This window comes from Neodiprion pinetum, chromosome 1 (assembly GCF_021155775.2).
Source record: "Neodiprion pinetum isolate iyNeoPine1 chromosome 1, iyNeoPine1.2, whole genome shotgun sequence".
Taxonomy (NCBI): domain Eukaryota; kingdom Metazoa; phylum Arthropoda; class Insecta; order Hymenoptera; family Diprionidae; genus Neodiprion; species Neodiprion pinetum.
Window position 1 is genome coordinate 27,794,666 of NC_060232.1, and position 20,880 is coordinate 27,815,545.

At 44.7% G+C, this 20,880-nt stretch overlaps 1 protein-coding gene across 3 annotated transcripts in view; it reads right to left on the reverse strand.

The window, feature by feature from the left end:
* Positions 1 to 7,131: 7,131 nt before the first annotated feature.
* The window catches only part of LOC124214445 (uncharacterized), a 92,863-nt gene continuing 79,114 nt past the window's right edge, over positions 7,132 to 20,880 (reverse strand). For 2 of the 3 annotated variants that reach the window (XM_046616720.2, XM_069136774.1), the window contains 2 exons: positions 8,856 to 12,806; positions 7,132 to 8,356 (listed from right to left, as the gene is read on the reverse strand). In XM_046616720.2, coding sequence (XP_046472676.1) covers positions 8,913 to 11,429 — 2,517 coding nt within the window. In that variant the 5' untranslated portion in view covers positions 11,430 to 12,806 and the 3' untranslated portion in view covers positions 7,132 to 8,356; positions 8,856 to 8,912. The remainder of the gene's footprint in view (positions 8,357 to 8,855; positions 12,807 to 20,880) is intronic. The other variant, XM_069136776.1, reaches the window with a different exon arrangement.

A 20,880-nucleotide genomic window follows, 5' to 3' on the forward strand; every position in this document is an offset into this window, starting at 1 on the left:
CTCGAAAATGATTAAATTTCTTTTGTTAAAAAGGGGGGAAAAATGACGGTGCAAAGAATTTCGAGACGAATCGCGATCGACTATTTTGTTCAAAACTTTTAATTAATGACAAAATCTTCAATTTCCGATGCCTGGTAAAATTTGTACACGAGCCTGCAGAAGGTGGTATGTATTGAAAACATAAAAAAAAACTAGACTAGAGTAAATTTCGTTTAGAAAAACTGTACCCCAATACACAGATACGGTGTTAAAATACGGTATAATTTATAACTTTCATTACAACGGTTGGAGCAGCCGATCACAAAGCTGTACCACCGTTGTTAATTAATTAATCAATTAAATTGAAGTACGAATCCACCCCCTTCAGATATATTAAGTCTCGCATAAATAATTTCCGAAAGTTGCGGCGAAGAGTGGTGTACCACGCATACCTGAAACTCCTTGCACGCGGTCCGATTTATCGAGCGAGCTGTTGTACACAGGTGGATTGAAGGCAAGGTCCGTATAAATTGGATGCTGTACTCGATATATATTAGGATCGCAGCACCGCGGGCAGCAGCCACGCCCAAAAATCACGCGTCAGACGAGCTCGGCGGAGAACCATCAACGCTCGATCTATCGAGATAAACAGAAATTCCTACACTACGTGTGCGCATATATATGTATACATGTATATACACACGAGCACGCACACACATATATACATGTGCACACGTCACTGTATAATACGCTGCCCGAGCCCCGCCGCACGATGATCGCTTTCCGGTATCCCGACCGTTTCACGAGGGGGATCATCGTCGTTTCTCGATCTCATATCTTCTCCGAAACCCGAAGCAGCGCCCCGATCGACGCGTGAAGTAATAAAATCGTATTCGCTGGCTCGTGAATATTCACTAGCTACCGGGAGGGCGTTGAATGTGTGGGTAAGTGTTAAGGCACACGCACGAACACAGAGCTGCACGCCCCTCGACGCGTTCTACTACAAGGGTTGGCCTGCCTGCAGGCTGTGGGTTGCACGCGTATCGATTGAGAGAGGAGAGAGATGAGAGAGAGAGAGAGAGAGAGAGAGAGAGAGAGAGAGAGAGAGAGAGAGGGAGAGAGAGAGAGAGAGTCGGAAAGTGGCATAGGATAGGTAAAAGCGTGGGAGCTGCCGGGAGAACGAAAGGAGCAATCCTGTTTCAAAAACTTTTCCCGGGGTTGTGCCCGACTTTTTACACCCCCTCCGGATCATCACCGCGCTGAGTTTTCGAGGACGGAATTCCGCGGCCTGCACCCTGACTTTTGTACTTTCCTCCGTGCCGCTAATGACGAACGACGTCTGTTGGACGTTAGATTGTTGGATCAACTTTTACAGCGCGCGAGAGAGGAAAAATAGAAGTGAGATAGCTGCGAGGCCCATTAGATAGATTTAATAAAGGACAATATGGGGAAAGTTTACCTATTACTCGGCGAACAATATATATATGTGTGTGTGTGTGTGTGTGTGTGTGCGTGTGTATATATATATATAAACGGTGTAGAAAACACAATATGGCTACTTGGGATTCAAGTCAGTGGCGCGTGGAGAAGAGAAGCCGAGCACCGGCCTGCAGGCAATATCAATATACGAGGGCCATTCTTGTATCAGTATGCGGACTACGTCCCTCGAAATTGTTACTGCCGATATTTGGATACGATACGCAAAAAGTCTAGTCCTTTCTTTCAGAGGATCTTCGTTCGTCAATTAAATCCTTTCCTCGTATCCTGGAGAATTGTTGTCACGCGGCGAAAGAAAATAAAAGAAAAACAAAAAAGAAGAAGAAGAAACCTATCTCCAAGTACGAAAAGGTACTTCCCGTATCTTTTTATTTTTAAGAATATTTTTCGCCTTCAGAGGGCGGAAAGCGTTGATCTATCGACAAATATACGCCGGAACGCGTGTATCGTTGTTGTTCGCGTGGTAAATAAAGATTTTTTTGCAAGGGGACGTTTATCTTGTAAATTTCGTCGTGGTTGGGAATTTTTTCTTCTTCATCTTCGTCGCCCGTTTTTCCTTTTTTTTTATATCTATATATATATACACACACACACACACACATGAATATGTATGGGCACGAGACTTGGAATTTAAGATTTTTGCCCGCCCACACGCAAGGTTGGAAGAACCCCAAGGATAATAAAAAAAAAACGATGGGTGTAAAAATTATCACAGGGTGTGTCAGCCATCTTGGAAAATGTGTATAACCAGAGACGACGCCGCGAGGCGAGGCAAGCAAGCGAAACCCGAAAATCTCGGCAATCGTCGGAGCTGAAATCTGATAAGTTTTTTTTATACCGTTGTGCGCGAGCGTTCTCAGTGATCTGCCTCTTTCTTTTCCATTCCTTTCAACGTTGAAATTATCACGGGACCACCGAGTTTCGGGAATAAAGGATATAGGCATATCCCGTTGAAATTAAACTCGCGGCGTACCGACGAGCACCAATGTTTACTCTGAAAACAATTTCATATATAGAAACGCGTAATAATATAATGATTGAGCGGCGCGTATGAATTCGTGTGAAAATCGAGAAGCAAAAAACATTAATCAAACAGTTAATAAATTTTCAATAATTACCCGATTCCGGAAATGGGTTAAAAAAAAAAAAAAAAAACAGAGCACGAATCGAATCAGGTTAAAGCAAAGTTATATGAATAAATTTTCAGATTTCCCACGAGGGAGAAGCGCGAGTGGTTATACATATAATATATACCTACGATCATTACCCGAACATCGCGAAAACGTACGTATTTGCCGGAAGGCGGTATCGCGTCTAGAAATGAATAACAATCGATTTTTATATATGCATGTATTATTCATTTATAGATTAGTCATGAATTTCAGAGTCTTAGCTTGCTGGGACACGAGTGCCCATTGACGTAGGAGATTGAAAATTTAGACAAATTATTTCTAAACAATTGGAAACAGGATCATCAAAATAATAATTTTTTCGAAACGAAAATAAAAGGACCACCCTAAAGTACATAATTACTGAAAAAAATCATTCTGCGCGGATGGTACAGAATGGAGAAATCGCATGATTCCGAGTGTACATTGATAAGGTTTGAAAAGCCTGAACTTGGGCCTCCGTAGCTTTTTGGGTGAAAAGAGAAACGGAGGAGGAAATAGGGATAGAAGCAGCAGCGAGGGGAGAAGAGAAGGTTGTGATTTGCAGCCGGCGAGTAAGCTGGTGGCGTGCTTCAAAAAGCACGGGCTCTAGGTGGAACCAAGATATTATCTCTTGTACTTTCCCCAATCGGATTTGCAACGAATCTTCGAAGAAAGCTCGTCGCCAGGGCAACGACAGGGCAACGAGTGAGAGAGAGAGAGAGAGGGGAAGAGAAAGAGAGCGACGCAGCCTTAGATTCAGGACCATGTCTCAAGTATCAATTTCTTTACCCTCTCGAATACATACATAAATAAAAGTATAAACAAACGATGTTTGCACCTTTGGGAAGCAAAACAAAGCTGGAATCGTACCGGCACTTTGACACGAATAAAAAATGATTCAACAAAATCCAAAGAGTTGAAATAAAAAAACTAACAAAGCGTTCTTTTGATTCGTTACAACATTACATACCCTAATACTCGGTGTCAACGGGACACGTGCATCCCTTAATTGTTACTGGTGAACCATTCATATTCTGATCAAATTTCTAAAGGTTTTTTATTCACCCCCAACTGCTGCACACATGCATCATACAAAATTGCGACCCTGGGTGCAAGAACTTCACTCGAGTTTAAGTTTTGTACAATGAAACACGAGTAAAGTATTTGTAAACCGATGTACACGTATTTTAATAAAAATTCAATCGTTTTTTGTTTCAACAAAATTGTCCTAGCCTTTCTTATCGCTGAAACATCCGTAAGATCATAATTTTTACTACTTCATTGTCCAATCCTTAACTCGAGTTAAGTTGTTGTTTCACGCAGGGGCTCAATTAGTATACGTATGAAGTTGTTCGCGCGACAATCGATAAAATTTTCGCGTTTAATCGATACAGCATATTGTGCCCAACGTTTCCCCCGCGACGAGGTAGGTACCTACAACCTGTAAAATGGATATGAGAAAGACCCGGCATAAATGGCGCAGGGTTCGTTGTACTAAAATCGATTCGCAAAATTGAACCGATCGTCGCTATCCTTATCCGAGTATAATTGCCCTGTCTTTTCCATAAATCTCTACAGATCCCCGTTTCTCCGTTTCCCTCACATCTCTTCCCTCGAAAGCGACGCGCGTAGCGAATGTTCATTCCAGTCCGAGGAATGAGTAACAATACTGGATAAATCCCGATCCTCGGTATAGATAAATTTTAAACACCACCGCAAACGGATCCAATCACGATACAGTGTTTTGTTCGTACAAGTCCGACGGACCGACGGACGAACGCACGCGCGGAAAAACACAGGAACGAGCGATCCTCGGGTGCGTGTTTGAATTATAAAATATGACCGACACGTTCGAAAGCGATTCGAGGCGTTGTAGAAAATGAATCACGTGTTTTGTGTATCCATAGATTACGTACGTATGTATGTACGTCTCACTCTCCACATGCGCATAGGCATCTGTTGTGTGGCATGTATTTTCACCGCGTCGCACGCTCGTCAGTTTGTCGGAGGCATGTAGAAAGAAATTTTTTCGTATTAATCTTTGTATAAGGGTATGAGGCTGTAGGTATCTACCTCCTACCTATATACGTATTATACGGAGTATCATACGTGTATCGGTTGCTCTCGGCGAGCCGTGTGATCGGTAGACAAATTTTGACATTATCGGGGTCGTTTTTCATCACTTACATAAAACGATCTGCTTTTTTTCTCCTTCTTCTCTTCGCTTCACTTTCCTCCGAATCATCGCACGCTTTGTTTTACGACTTTCTACGCCTCAGACCTCTTACACATACTTTCCACCCATCTCCCTCCCTCTACTTCCACGGTCTAGACGTTATTCAAGTAATTTCGCCTGTCAACGATATATATTATTATACCGGGCATATTTGCATCGTTGAGAAAACGAATAAATAATAATGACAAGAATAGTCGATCCAAGGTATACCAGCGGATCGAGGATGGAATATTTTTTTCTTTTCTCTCTTCTTCAAACATTATACCTGAAATATATCATTTTTCTTCGTGCGCGACGTTTCTTGCCCGTTTTTCATTTACGATTAATACCTTATACGTACCCATCGCTCGTTAAAGCCGAACAATCCGTACACATACACATATAAACACACGCACAGAACATTTCGTGCGCATTTATTAAGCCGTTTACACGCTCCCGTATTAACCTGCAGGTCTTTACCCGGATTACGATTAGCGTTCAATTGTTTTAACGGGTCAGTTGAATGTTCACGTAGGCTGTACCGGGAATCCATGGAATTACCAAAGTTTTGCGGAGGGTAGAACCACTGCTCATAATCCCAACGTTCACTCACGTTCATTCGAAAGTAGGCAGATCGGGGTGGAGAGACCGGTTGTAGACAAAGTGAAAAATTTTTAATCCGAGCTATTAGCCATAACTCCCTTTCCAGCTTGGTAGGAGGGGGACAGAGATCGGAAGAAAAAAGTCATTCTCCCGAATGCCAAAGTAAACCTCGACAAATTACGTACGATATTCTGGAATTAACATTGAGAGAGAGAGAGAGCGTGCTGCTGCGATAAGGGAGAAAGAGAGATAGATAATAGATACGCGCACATGTGTACAAGGTGTGAGAAGGGCGGAACGAAGAAGTCGAAGAGCTGTGAAATCCGCAGTACGGTTTGCAAACGGTTAGCGAGACAAGAAAGAAAAAAAAATATATATATAAAACCCACTTACGAAAAACAGAAATAAAAAAGCTACGGCAGCGCTTTTTCCTCCTTTCGCTTTCTATATCCCTTTCTTTCCAACTTTTTCGACTGTTGACGCGGTTGTTCTTTGTTCGTCGAGGTGTGTAACGGTGACGGTGGGTGGAGAATCTCGAGGAAAAAGAATTGTAGGGGCGTGTGGATTCCTTCGAGATATCGCAAATGTGGGGCGATAAACTGAATCGTCTTGGTTATAATCGGAGTTTAATAAAATATCAATCACTGAAGCTTGAACGCAGGCTCACACGCGTAGTTCTGCGGTAAAACCGACACGCATAAATCTAGACCGGAAATCGTACCTCCGTTCAGATTTTGACACCCGACAGAAACGCGTTGCCGACCAAGCCCGAGCTTTACGATACTGTATACAGAATAATACGACGTTATAGCACCATTCCGTAAAGACTGTAATTTTCATTGCCAACGCGTATCCCAAACCTTTGAATCGGTGTTTCAATCTCCGCTGCAGGTTTGCCCGAGTGAAAGAGTCCGGGATAAAAATGATTAGAATTGAGAGTTGAAAAGAAATTAAAATCCAACGTGAAGCTTGAAAAAAAAAAAAAAAAATATTGGATGAAAAAGGAAAAATATCGAACACGCATCGGTACTGGCACTGTTGAAAAATAGACTACAGGTACGAGCGGAAAATAGAAGGGGGAAATTGCATTGGAGAAGTTAGATGCAGCGATCGATAAGCGCAGATTTGAAATGATATTCCCCTCTCCGAGTTTATCCACTGCAACGTGTTTGGCAAACTAACGATTCGGAGGGTTTGACGTACGTGTTATATACGTATACCCACTCGTGTGTTATACGTGTATGTTCCGTAGGCGATTTAAATGGGCTGCCCTATTATAAATAACGAAGACTGCCCTGTTTTTTCACTATCCTTCTATTCCTTTTCCACTCGTCATGGAGAACCAGAGATAAGTCGATATACTCGAAACGAAATTGATGGGAACGGACCGACGAGAATGAGAATAATAATAAAAAATCTACGAATGATTAAAAACGAACGAGTCGCCGAAATATGCGTTTAAACGTAACGTAAAAGTTGTCCATAAAACTAAAAGGTCCATTTTCTCGTTTTTTTTATTTTTATACGGGCAGTGATTGCAGTTTGCATTGTTTTACGTACCCCGAAGTGATAAAATATGCATCGAAATTAAGGAAAAAAAAAAACTGCAACGAAAATACTATATTTTCTCTTGTGATAGTAAAAAGTATATTAAAAATCATATATATATATATATATTTGTTTTCACATCAGTGGCGACATTATCTCGGCGTACGCAAGCACAATTTGGTTTGGCGATGCATTGTATGTATGCCAACGAAAGAAGTCTCTTCTCTCCTTAAAGAATTCATCTTCAGTCACGTGTCGCGCTTGATCGTTTCATACTGTGTACATGTTTCCTGTATTTCAAATTTTCATTAATAAAATCGTTGATTAATATCTCGTTTCAGTTCGGTGGCTAACTTAACCATTGATCGAGGAACTTAGATCTATGCTTAAACGCTAACTAAGGTATAACTTAAACTAATAGTTAATTCTGTTTCATTTCCTTTTTTTACTTTTTAAATTTTGTTATATTTCTTTAAATAAGTGACGGCTGTACAAATGCCCCCTTTGGACCTTTTATTGCACTGCACCCCCCCTCTTCTTTCCGTCTTGGACCCAACGGTGGAGTCGTTGTACGACGGTACCGAGAGTAAGCCACCGAAGAAGGAATCATCGCGGTGTGTCGAGTGTGCTTTCGAGGAATCTCAAAGGACAGATTCGATCTCTCTTCGAGGGTTCGGCCTGGATCACCCTCGGCGCTGACGTGCGAATTAAAGTACATTACACCCACGCGCCGTGATCAATACACCGACTCGATACGACTCTTGTCAAATTTCTTGGACCGCGATCCCGCCGACCGATCGTTATCATACGTGTGTTCTTCAATTTGAAAACTAACGAAGTCGGGGCGAATTATGGCGAATTTTATAGAAATTCGTGATAGAGAGCTTGGAAACGGAATAGAATCGCGTAACATTTCGTATCGCGTTGTACCGATCAACCAGACATAAAGCCCTTCGCATAACTTACTCCCGGTACTCACGAGGTTTAAATAATTTATTATATAACTTATTAAGTACTTTTTACTTCGGTATCGTATAATAGACCTGTCATCGTCCTGTCCTTGAAATTACGATTAAATGTCCTTTTTTTCTTGTTCGTCATTCATCTTTTTAAAATAAATATCGATATCTCGCGTCGTCAAGAGTTTGAGCAGCACAGTATCAGATCAGGGGGCCACGGATGGATATCTATACACGGGACAATATATCTTACATCAGATCGATCAGGTGGTTTTCTTCTTTTTCTACTCTTTTAGTGATCTTTTTTTTCCCTGTCTTTCTCTTAGACGGACTCAACGAGGCGTTGTCCGCGCTGTGCCGTCCTCGGCTTAGTCGTCCTCATCTTGATCGCCGAAACGTTAAAGCTGCGGAAGAAATTTACCCATGTCATCATCTCGCACAAAACTCGATATTGGAAATACGCGAAACCGGATCGCGAACTTTTCAATTCCACTTTTCGACTAACAACAAGATTCGAAGATATAAGATTACGCCAATTTTTATCAAACGTTACGCATTGCGAAGTGGTCAGCGCTTTATTAAATCGGACCATTTTCACTTGACATTGCGTGTAAGTCTCATGTAATATTGATAGAAAAATTTCTCGAGTATCATTTTACGTGTTTTTATATTACGATAATGTGATTCTCTGGCTTGAAGTAATTTCTCAGACTTGACACATAGGTGTACGTATAAAATTTGGTTCGCACGTTTTCTCATTAAGGCTTTTCCGAGCTACCGCGATCCGTAAAATCCTTAATTCCTTGCCAGTTCCCCTGCGTTTGGGGTAGTCCATAAAAAAAAAAAAAAATATCCTCCCTTCTCAATTCCGGTAATAGATGAAACAAGGTGGCGGGGTCTTACCATTTACTCGAACAGCGCGAGCGAAGACTCTTCAGTCCTGACTGATTCACCCCCGGCCTACGTGTTGTTGTAAAGCTGATGATGACTTTGATGGTGACCCTGATGACTGGAGTGAGAGTGTTGATGCTGATGTTGAATGCCCGGATGCCGGGCGTTATACCTAACGCTGCCGGCGAGGGAGCTTCCGCGTCCGTGAGTCCCGACGATACTCTGAGAGTCCGACAATTCGTCCTCCTCGGCGCCGAGACTTCGGAACCTTACGAAGCCGTCCTCGGCAACGAGCATCGTGGATCCGGAAGTCGGCGGTTGCTGTTCGTGAAGATTTTGAATCGGTGTATGCCTACCCCTGACGTCGGAGGAGGTCTTCAGAGTTTGTACGCCGTTACCGTGCCGATTAAGGGAGCTACGAGCTTCGTGGGGAAAGTGTCCCATAGTCCCGGACTTTCTGATCGAGTGTCGTTCGAACGTTCCGGATATATTCAAGTGTTCCGGCAGCGTATTAAGGGGGAAACTGTCGTCGTATATCTGTTTTCCAGTCCGTATATTGTAGTTCTGAATCGCTTGATTCGTGCTGCATATAGCCGGGTAGAGAACGTCGTCCATATTTTCGGTCGACGTTGAACTGCCGCAGGGAAACAGAGCGAAACCCGAATGGGCAGAGTGCTGCTGCAACTGTTTCTCGCGAAGCGGATACTGCGAGAGGCTTCCAACCCATACGAGTAAACCGCACATCGAGAGTTCGAGAAGCCTGACGGAGAACTCCCATCCCCATCGTAGCCACGGATAAGGATCGTCGATTCGTTCCTGAACGCCGAATATTTCGTATAGCTGTACGAATCCCATGAGAATCGAGAGCATAGCGGTTGCTATTGTCGTGGTGATGGCGGTGCTCAGGGCAACGGTCGTGGGGTCGGCCCCGACGTGATTCCCAACGGATTTAGCGTTCGTAATTTGGATCTGGGACCTGGCTACTCGGTACACGTACATGTAGCACAGGCCCAGAGTGACGCACACGACGATATAAATGCACTGGCAGACAAGCGGGAGAATATCATCGGCGTTGCTGTATCCGAGCACATGGGCGGAAACGTGGAGTGATACGCACAAGACGACGTGGACGGCCGAGCAGAGGACAAGGGCTGCTGGCGATACGAACTTGTTGTTCAACGAGGGTGCCTGCGAGCATCTCGCCAGGTAAAGTACGAGGGTGGCGAACGCGGTGGTGAGCAGGGGAGCCGGTAGGTTCATCAGCACCCCCGAAAGAGGTTTGGATAGCGAGTGACCGCGGTTGTAAGGGTCGTAGAACAGGTGGAAACACCTCAGTGTGCAAACGGTGGTGAGCAGAAGATGCAGAGTGAGGAAATACGACTGGCTCAGGAGATTAGTCGCCTCGTTGAAACGTACGATTTTGTATATCGAGTACAAGGCCATGAGGGTGAACATTATCGCGGCTACGTATACGTGGAGGGACCAGGCTATCCTCCAGGTCGATTCGAGGGGGTGAGAGTCGACGTGATTAATCACGCCGTTGTTGTCCGGCGGCCTCTTCGAAGAGTCCGGCGGCTGGGCCTGAGGACGAGGGAGTCTTTCGGCGCCCACTATCCCAATATGCTCGGTCCTGATTCCGTGCGCATCGCCGTTCTCATCCTTTAGATTATGATCACCGTTGTCCTCCTCCTCCTGCCGCCTGGTGTTCGGTAGGTTAAATATCGTCGGGTAGGTGACGGTATCGGAGACCTTGGTTATCGTTCTCTGAGTGCTGGTGGTGGAGGGTCCCTCGGTGGTCGATGCCGGAGGGACGTTGTGAAACGGCGGGGGTTTCGTGGACAGCGGTCGCAAGAGGATATCTGGTATATCCTGTTTCCTCCCGTTGCTACCCGAGAGAATTCTAGATATGCTCGGAAAGTGTAGGGTCGGCACAAACTCGCTCGCCGTGACGTTCTTCCGGTCGGAATCCACGCCCGCCTCGGCACCCTTCTGCTGTTCCCTGCTCGGCGTGTTCAAAGGTTTGTTCCTCGACGACGGTGGCTTCTCGGGGCTCTGGGACGAGGAGCCGACGACCAGGTCCGGGGGCCTTATCGGTATCCTCTCGTGGGCCGGAGTCAGACTCGGCGGCGGTACGGGTCTCCGGACCCCGGAATGACTGTCGGTGTTGGTGCCTCGGAGCGTGGGTTTGTCGGCGAACGGGTTGAGGTATTCGGGCGGTAATGGAGGCGTGAAGAAGGCCCTCGCCGGCGGCGCGTAGGAGGGAAGTTCCCGGAATCCCGGTGCCATGGTAGCACGTGGAATCGGATACCTCATCGACGGTGAGGTCGGAGTCGTGCTGAGGGGTGCCGGGACCGTCGACAATGTCGTGCTCGCCGACATCTGAGCCTCGTAGACGGGTACGCTTCGTTTCGTCGTCGCCGAGCCGTGCGACACTTTGTTGAATATCGCGGCGAGGTTCTTCTCCAAGGGCGTCTCGTCCAGGTTGTACACCGGGCTGTTCGGCCCGCCTTCGCCTGTGCCTCGGACCAACGTCGCGCACGACAACGTCGATAACCAGAGCAACAAATGCGTCGACATCCCGATCATAGTTCAGCGAGTTTACCTGACAACGGGACGATCAACGCCGGGCTATTTGCTTTCTATCGCCAAAAAATTTCCCACCCTTATCGAAGCCGCGATTTCATGATCCGCCGAATGACTTGGAATCTTTCACTCCGTGCGTTTATTTCTCAATTCCTTGCGTGTAGTTTGAATTTATTCACTATTTCACCACTGTCGAACGTAAAAGAAAATAACCAATGTACACTAGATTATATTAGAAACAATTTGAAAGAATATAAACAAAAGATCACGACACTCTTCATACCTTAGCCTGGTGTTATTAATATCACTCAAATTGCACTAATTTTTAATTAACCTGATGAAGGGGTTATTTCATTATTTTCATCACTAGAAAGTAGCTTGACGTGGGTGAATTCGTTAAATACATAATTGCCTAAATGTTGTCTTTTATTCCTTTACGTATACGTCGGGTCGTGGGACGTTTTAAACTGTCAGAACACTTTTCTTTTTCACCCGCTTTCTTTATTCTTTTTTTTTTTTTCCTTCTTAACACGGCGATAATTAGGATTTACGACACCAACTTAAACCGTTAATTTTATATCACCTCTAGTTTTTAAATCAATTTGACGGGAAGTCATTTGCCGGTAGGCGCAAGCGTGCCAGACTTGACACGTGTTTCCTCGTGAGTGAAATGAGAGAGAGGAGGAGAGAGAGAGAGAGAGAGAGAGAGAGAAAGAGAGAGAGAGAGAGAGAGAGAGAGAGAGAGAGAGAGAGAGAGAGAGAGAGAGAGAGAGAGAGAGACCGGGCGAGAACGAGACAGATAAAGGTTTAGAAAAAAAAGAGGCAAGTGAAGAGAAGGAAAGAAAGGGATGAAAGTATATATAAAAAAAAAGCCTTGACTTTGACGCCTTTAAATCACTCTGGTAATAGAAGAGAATGAGAATGCGATAGCACCAACAATCCCGCGCGGTGTGCGGGGGCGACGGGTTTTCTCTCTTAAACACTGTCGAACGTAAATCACACTCGTATTAATTATTCACTGGAAATCCAATTACTCCGCTCGGGCAGGGGACCCTAGATTACACGTGGTACAACACTTTTATCAATTTCACAATTTCACTGTCGCGCGATGAAAACTTGCCGATGGCTCACGGTCGTATTCACAACACACTTGCCGGCGTATTCGTGAGAAATGACGCAAAACGATTGATACAGCATCCAGATTCGGCAAGCCGCGACGTCGTCGTCGTCAAACTTGGACGCGGTTCAACGTCAAGCCCCGGTTGTCTTCGACAGTTTACATCCCGAACCCGCCGCCTGTTGAGGAACCCGGACGCTTCGGAGGGTCGGTAGGTCTTCACGGGCTCGAGTCAGCTGAGCGACTGATGTCCGAGCTACTACCTGTAACAGAGAAAGTAGTGGGGAGTTAGAAAGACGAAACGGAACTTTCGACTCAACTGCCGTCGGATGTACGTAGGTATAACTGGGTAGGCATGTGTCTTGGTATATATAGCGTATACCTTGCTGAGAGCTTTAAGGTCGCGCGGGATGAAGCGGTATAAGCCTCAGGCGCTTAGCGTTCTTTGCCTTAGATTTAGGGATTTGAAATTCAAGAGGGCCTATTTGCTTTTCAAACTACGCACGGATGCGTACGTGTACTATAGACACACCCATTTACATGCATGCATACCTGACGAACGAACGAACGAACGAACGAACGAACGAACGAACGAGCGGCTTATTCGTACACACAAATGCAGGGTTGCATTATATACCTCGTTGAGCGTTGAATGTTGAGCCCCCGTTCCGGCTTTCAAAACGTCAGTGCAAAGAGTAACGAAACGACCGTCGGGCAGGTGAGGGAAGGTGCGTGGGTCGGCGGACCGACGGGGCTTAGGGGGAAGGTTTAAAGGGTGGAAAAGCAGATCGGCAAATCACGATACCTTCAACAGTCCGTAATCGCGTATCCGGTCATTCGGATATTTACAAAGGTATAATACAATATTGCCATTTTGCGTAAAAGCAATGTCTCGTAAATCAATTTACAGTTACAGCGATCGTTTTTTTTTTTCTCCCAACCTCATTTTCCTCCTATTTCGCCTCATCGTCGACTCTGCAATTAGTTGCCGTATATACGTACAGTATAGCCTCAAGTACACGGCCGTTTTTGTTCAGGTAGTTGTACGAACAATTACTACCACTTTCCGCGGTACTTACAATTAGTTATTTATCGAGTCAATTAGTTTCGTCCGTGACGTACAGTTGTATGCCATATGCAGTATGCGTATACGGTTTGATTCATCGAGTATTCGACCAAAACCCGGTAAATAAATTCCATGCAAGTTGTATGTGTAGTGAAGTAGTCTCCGCGTGCGATACTCGTTTATTCAACACATTTCTGCCGGTTTTTTCTTTCTTCATTTCGTTTATGAATTACTCACGAGGTAAAATGACGGCAATTTGGACTACACAAGAATTTCACTGTTATCTTATACACCGTCGACATATATAAATATATAAAAGTCTTATTAGATACATCGTATATTCAGATAGATATCATCTACAGAATTTCAATTTTTATTATACTCCCACAGAGGTGAATAAAGTAACAATTCTCCATTACAGAACCTTTGTTCGAATCTCTCAGACAAAGAAAAAATGAAAAAATAAATCCGCTGTCTGAAATAAAAAGGGTCTGTGCCTGATTCGCAAATCATCATACCGTCGCGGACACGACACTCGATTAGAATTCCAACTATCGTGCTTGATGTGGGTAATCAAATACGTATTAAGGTACGGCAGTGGGTTCATGGCGCTACTCTCAGCTTTGTGATTGCAAAAAATGGTCTTGATGCATGATTTAGTCTCGTTTATCGCGGCGAGTCATTTCCGCAAAGGAAGAAAGTGGAGTGAGGGTAGGGGAAAAAAATACGAGGAAAGAAAAACTGAACCAAACGAGACCCTAGGACGAGGAAGAGCAGCGCGCACCCCCGTCCCACTTCCACCTTCTACGCATGGGAAGTCGTGCCTCGTGCCCCGTCTCCCGCATGAAAAACAGAGCAAATAATTAACACCATCTGAGCTGCCCTAGGTCCCAATTTAAAAATGGCCGCAGCACGTCGCACACGTGGTGGTTGGTTAACCATAGAAATCTTGTTTCCTGTTTTGCTTCGAGGCCGGTTGTTACCCACACCACGGAATTCGAATCGGGATTAAATGCGGTTTTGGGAATAAAGAGCACGCAAGAGACGGCTGAAATAATAACGAGACGAATGGGGGAGAAAACATCGTGAGAAATGTGTATGTCTATATATATATATATATATATATTTTCGCAAATACGTAAGTATGCATAAGGGTGAAGAGATTTGTGTACACGTATCTTTTATCACACAAATTCTCGATTTTCCCCACTCCAATCCCGACGGTACACCAGACACATCGACGACGCGATCTCTCAGTGATTGCGATTAACGTACCCGAACCTTCGGGGCTTTTGCGGTATCGATGAACGATAAATCGAGCTTTCGATATGGCGAGGAAAATGTGGCATGTGGTCCAGGCATATACGAAATGCCTTTCCCGACACGTTCTCCACGTGTGTCGCCTTCCTCTTCCTCGTCCTCGTCCTCGTCGTCCTCACGGTCGTAGGCATCCCGCCGTTCTCGTGGGTAGGTACCTACCCACCGCCCCGCCACGAGTGAGTTATGCCTGGCAATCTCTCATGTCCTCTCTTGTGGGTGGAATGCGTATATATTTTAGGTAAGGAAGTTTAGGGGTTGCGTAAGGGTGTGTATAAACTGCGGTGTGTCGCATGCCTTTCGCTTGCTTTCCCTCGTCCCTCAAAAAGTAAAAGGAGGAACAATTGTTCCCGGGTCATTTATCGTTCATCGCCGGTCGTTATCGGGCATTAGCCAGTCGATAAGTTAATTTTTGCCAACCGACCGTAACCCCGTCGACGTTGTAACGACGCGAAGACCCGACTTGGCTCCGTGCGATGGCATCGCGCAAGGTATGCGTACCGTCGATGTGACGTGATACTTACACCTGCTATGTACGTAGGTAGAACCACATTTCGAGAGGGTTTCCTCGTTCTCGGGAATAACAGTTTCTATGTAATACCAGGCTCTGCGTTCGTGCTCTTTCCTTCTGCTGCTGCTGGCTGCTGCCGTCGTTGCTGCTTGTCGTCCGTGACTCCGAGAGCACGGTGGAGGGAAGCTGAGTTCAGACCACGGTCATAAACCGGAGAGCTGAGCCTACTGCATTGCGAGTATTCTCAAAATTACGTACTACTTACATTCTACGGTTCATTGTGCCTATATATAGAGGTATATACATGGGTACGTAGCGTCTAACCGTACCTACTTCATTTATTTATATTATAGAATATCCAATTACCGTGATTAATCTCCTTTCTCTCAATGTCACTGAAAAATATCGTCGACAGCCTTTCTGTTGTCTTATTCGTTTTGTTGGAACGATCAAAAAACTGATTTAAAATGAATGAGGTGAGAAAAGAAGAAATGAATTCGATCGACAGAGAATTCGTTTTTCGATTGCTGGATTCTATATATATATATCTATCATCCATATCAACAGGGAAATTCAACAAAAGATTATAAATCCGATGGTATATTTTCAGAATTTTTCAGATTACGTTCAGGATATATTGGCCGAACATTTTGCTACGATCAAGATGAAGAGAGCTCTCTAAACCGAAGTGTACACGTTGCCGGAGAATCAAAAGACTGCGATATTCAGATAACAAATATTCCGTCTATAATGATTTTCATCATCCAGCAAGATCCAATAACGTATGCAACACCACACCGTTCATAAACTGCGGTACATGCGAATTATGTAAGTATGTAACAATTACAATATTTGCAAGTGGTATTTACGTGAGTAGGGAACGTTGAAATGCGCCGAGTATAATATCGACTCGTGCACCAGCAGCAGCAGCAACAACAGCCGCAAATAGCATCGATCAACCATGGAATTATTTGACTATTAAAGATTGTATACAGTAACGGTGATGATAAATCCGTTACGGCGCCGAGGGGAATTGTGATGGTTAATTCAGTAATACATATTGATTGGTAATAATTTATCGCATTAGAGTTGCTCGTAGTATAATAGGGCTAGAATTCTAATTGGAATGTTTCGGCTCGCGTCGGCGCGTCCCCCACGCGGCCGTTTCGACAATAATCCAAATTTCATGATCATTGAATCGGCGCAGGGTCAGTTCCTGCCCGAACGACAAACGTCAGTGAAGCAAGCTACTTCCGGTTGCCGGTTGCCGCCGGCGGGTAGAAATTATACGCGTGGAGCAACTGGCTAGTCTCCTGTTTCCCTCTTTCCCTCGTCAATGTTACGGTGTACGCTTACAATGGGTATGTACGGCTGCTCTCCTCTCCTCTCTCTCTCTCTATATCCATCCATCTCTCTCTGTACATCGACATACGCACCCCGTGTACCCCGGTATAGACGCGTAAATTCAGCCTGCAGCTAATAACCCAGGAAATAGGGTTGCGGAGTAAATGGCTGTTAATAATGTGCAGACGGCGGGGGTTTTCATTCGGAACGCGTTCTACAGGCGTATTACGTCACCTTGCGCAGAGCGGAGCGTCTTGCCTCGACTTACCGGACCGTTCGGCTGGTCCCATAACGATAACTTGACGTTTCACAATTAGAGCCGGACTGGTTAGCCGAGACTCGACCCCCCTGTCACAATCTGATCGAGCCTTAACTGTCGTTAGGAAATTACCTAACGTTGGAAAATAAAGAGTGTATAAAATTGGGAAAATGTATGATAATTCGAGGAATAAGAGCGCACGTTGGAACTGGATAAACTGGCACTCTGGCAGAGACGAAAAATTAGAAAATGATAGCAATGAATCGATCGATCTCACGATCGATAGATCATACTATAATATTCTTTAACCAGGAGGTGATGGCTGGTCGCTTTCGATAGTGTATAAGATAAGTTGTAATACGAAATACAAGATGGTACACGAATTTAAGAATTATAAATTACATCGACCACGTATGTACGTATCAATAATTTAACAATAAAAACGTCAGGTTACTCATAAAATTTCTATGTTAAATATTTTTCCTCGTATTTTTCCAACACTTGCGTATATATACGTTACAAGGAGTTCGATAGATGGGAAAATGCAACGACGATCACGTCTTCGGTCCCGGAGGGATGATGACGTCGAACCTCGTTTAGGAATTTCAATCATACGCCAAGAGCCATTGAACGAAACGACTGCCGAGTCAGGCACGAAATAAGCGAGAAATATATACACATATATATACACGAAGAGATGATAGGCGATGAATCGAATGGTTGGTTTTCTACTTTACAAACGCCCCTGTCATAAAGAGGACCGCACGCGCGGTGAGCGGATATCGCACGGGAAGTGGATAGGAAAACAAATGACTGTTAATAATGCGGACAAGAAGAGGAGGGGGTCCGTCGAGTGGTATGCCGGGCTTTTATGCTCCGTGTGGAAGCGAGAAAGAGAGAGAGGAGAGAGAGAGAGAGAACATTGAGAGAACGAGGCCTCGATTTTTCAAAATACAGGAAAATCGTTTTACCTTTGCCGTCGAGAGCGGAGTAGCCCTCCTGTCCAATATCACTTCCCATAATGGAGAGTTTGAAAAAGCATCGAGAGTAGCTGAGAAAAATTCAAGAGAGAGGAAATATTCCCATTATTTCATCCCTCGGACTTCGGACGCGGCGGGTCGACCAAGTCGCGCGATCGTCCGGGGTGGAAAGAAAAGTTTCTTAATTTACTCAAATTAAGTTTAACAGTGGACAAGCCCTGGAAGAGAGGGATGGCCGTAGTAAAAGGAGGACGCAAATAGCGAGAGGATCCTAATGCTGAGCAACTGGATTAATCTCAGCGATTTATTCAACGTTGGGTTAACGGCGTTGCATTTTTCAGCGCGAAGAAGATTTCGCACACCTTTACACACAGGCGAGGCGAAAATTTATCAGACGCTTGAAAATTAAAACGCAGCGCGTTTCTCTCATTATAATTTTTCATGATCTTTCGCTTCTCTTTATCATGGTATGTATAAATTTATATAATTTATCTGTACATTTTTCTTTTATCTTTATACGTTTATTTTATCAATGTACCGTACACCCCGTAGTTAAATTCGTTCGAAATTTAATTTTTGTAAAAATTTACAGCTTAAATTCTGAAAGCCTTCGGGTTTACAGTGCGTGAAGTAGTGAGCCGTTTATCAGATTTCATCGCAAAATACGATATCGTCTGACGATCGCATTGCGAACTAGATCAAACGAGTCAAACGCAAATGACAAACATCACAGAGAGCCAATCGAAATTGTAGGTATACGAGTGAAATTACACCATACTACACATTCACGATAATTAGAAACGAACACTGTGGAATGTAAAATGAAAACGTGCCCTTCAACGGCAATGCCAAAGCGACTACATGAGACGTCTTTTCAAATAGTAATCGGAAACCAATAATGGTGAATTGACGGTTCATCTAGCGGGAAAATTTTAATGACTTCTGTTTTAACGACCGTCCAACAGACGGAACGAGGGTATTTAGACGAAGGAACAGACATTCGAGTTAAAAATAAGCGAACGACTGGACTGAGTCCGCATTGGCACTTTGCGAGCCCAATTTAAAGAGAGAGATAAAGAAAGTTGGTAGGCGCAGGCGGGCGGGCATAATAGAGCTGGAAAAAGAAGAGGAAAAAAAGATTGAAAAGAAAGAAACAAAGAGCCAAGGAGGATCCTTTGTACGTCGACGTCGTAAGAAGAGACTGGTACCCTACACCTACACACAAATCTGAAACCAACACCGACGGACTCTGATGAAAATGAATGTGAAAACGCTGTAGCGTACACAAGTTATTTGTCGGTTGAAACAAAATGAAAAATATTCAGTATAAAAAATTTCCCTTTTTCCCTACCCAAAAGCGATATAGGTACATACCTAGGTTACACGTAGTACAGCACGAGGCAACGTTGCGATATACTTCAAGCATTGCAAGAAACGGGTCTCGGCACAGAGAGAGAAAAAGAGAGAGAGAGAGAGAGAGAGAGAGAGAGAGAGAGAGAGAAAGAGAGAGAGAGAGAGAGAGAGAGAGAGAGAGAGAGAGAGAGAGAGAGAGAGAGAGAGAGAGAGAGAGAGAGAGAGAGAGAGCCGAATATGCAGACGTCGACGCGGCGCGAGAAGCCCGTCAGGGTCTGGCGCTCCTTTGCCACCGGAGCAGCACGTTCCATTCTTCCCGAGAATTTTCGGCGCCCGAGTCTTTGAGCTGATGATTATAAATGTCCCGGGGTACCTTTTTCGTCCCTCCTCTGTTGGGGCAAAGGAAGAGGCCGGGGAGGGATCCGGGGGGGCTATTTTACCGTAGTACAATAATGGGCAGCGTATGCCCACGTTGGGTGCATAAAGAAATTAGGGTATTACACATAAGATGTGTGAAATAGTCCACCTCGGCATTGTGCAATCCAGTAGAGCGGTAGTCCATGGGCGGCGTGTCGCCGGGTGAATTGTCCTTCCGATCCTCGCTTTTGCACCTTGCACCTGGCGGTAGCACTCAGTTTCCCCGTCTCACCTACCAATAGGCACTTATGCTACACTCATGTCTCTCTCTCTCTGCTCAATGACCAAATCGGCGACGCGTCTGTTGCTCTGATCTCGGCAACACGAAGAGTGGGAATTTCCTGATAGAAGAAGAGTTGTCCGGGTATAAAGGGGACGAACGAAAGACACGAGGAGGAGACGGCTTCTTGTGCTGGATGATCGTGAAATGTGAGGACATTTGAAAGAATGTCTGCTGTTGTTCGGTCTTGTTCTTTCTCTTCCGATTCCCCTTCTTCCTCCTCGATACATCTTTTCGTATATCGTTCCTGCGGCAAGAGGATACTGCTGCACGTATCGTAGATACGAATAGCTTAAAAAAGTTATAAAGACTTCGATCCATCTTTTGCTACATTGCCTGCATTCGTTCTCCTGCAGAGCGCGGGGATAGTTTTCCATACATGGAGATACGTTTCTCGTTTCACCGTAGCAATCTGGTTAGGTAGGTGTTCGCTTGGTTGGTTGAGTACTTTTCTGGAAGTTGTGGAATAGGTGTACGCGTACGGGTAACCTTTAAGCGCGTGGCAATTCGGAGAATTAACAAGCCGGTTTGTTTTGTCTATGGATAGTATTTTACTTTCTTACCCGCCCAGCAAAGTGCCACCGTTAGGCGAAAGGGGGCTTTCGGAACGAGATGGAAAACCGCAACGAAAACCGAGCTCAGCCCGGTTCAGGCGTATGGAAATTTATTTCACGTCCTTTACTTACATGCGGGATTTAGACCGCAAGAAGAATTTCCGACGAAGAAATTTAATAAAACGTTCTCACCCCCCCTCCCCCCCGGCGGCGTCATATACTCGTGTTACTCCACAAGACTAACTAATTTCCACCG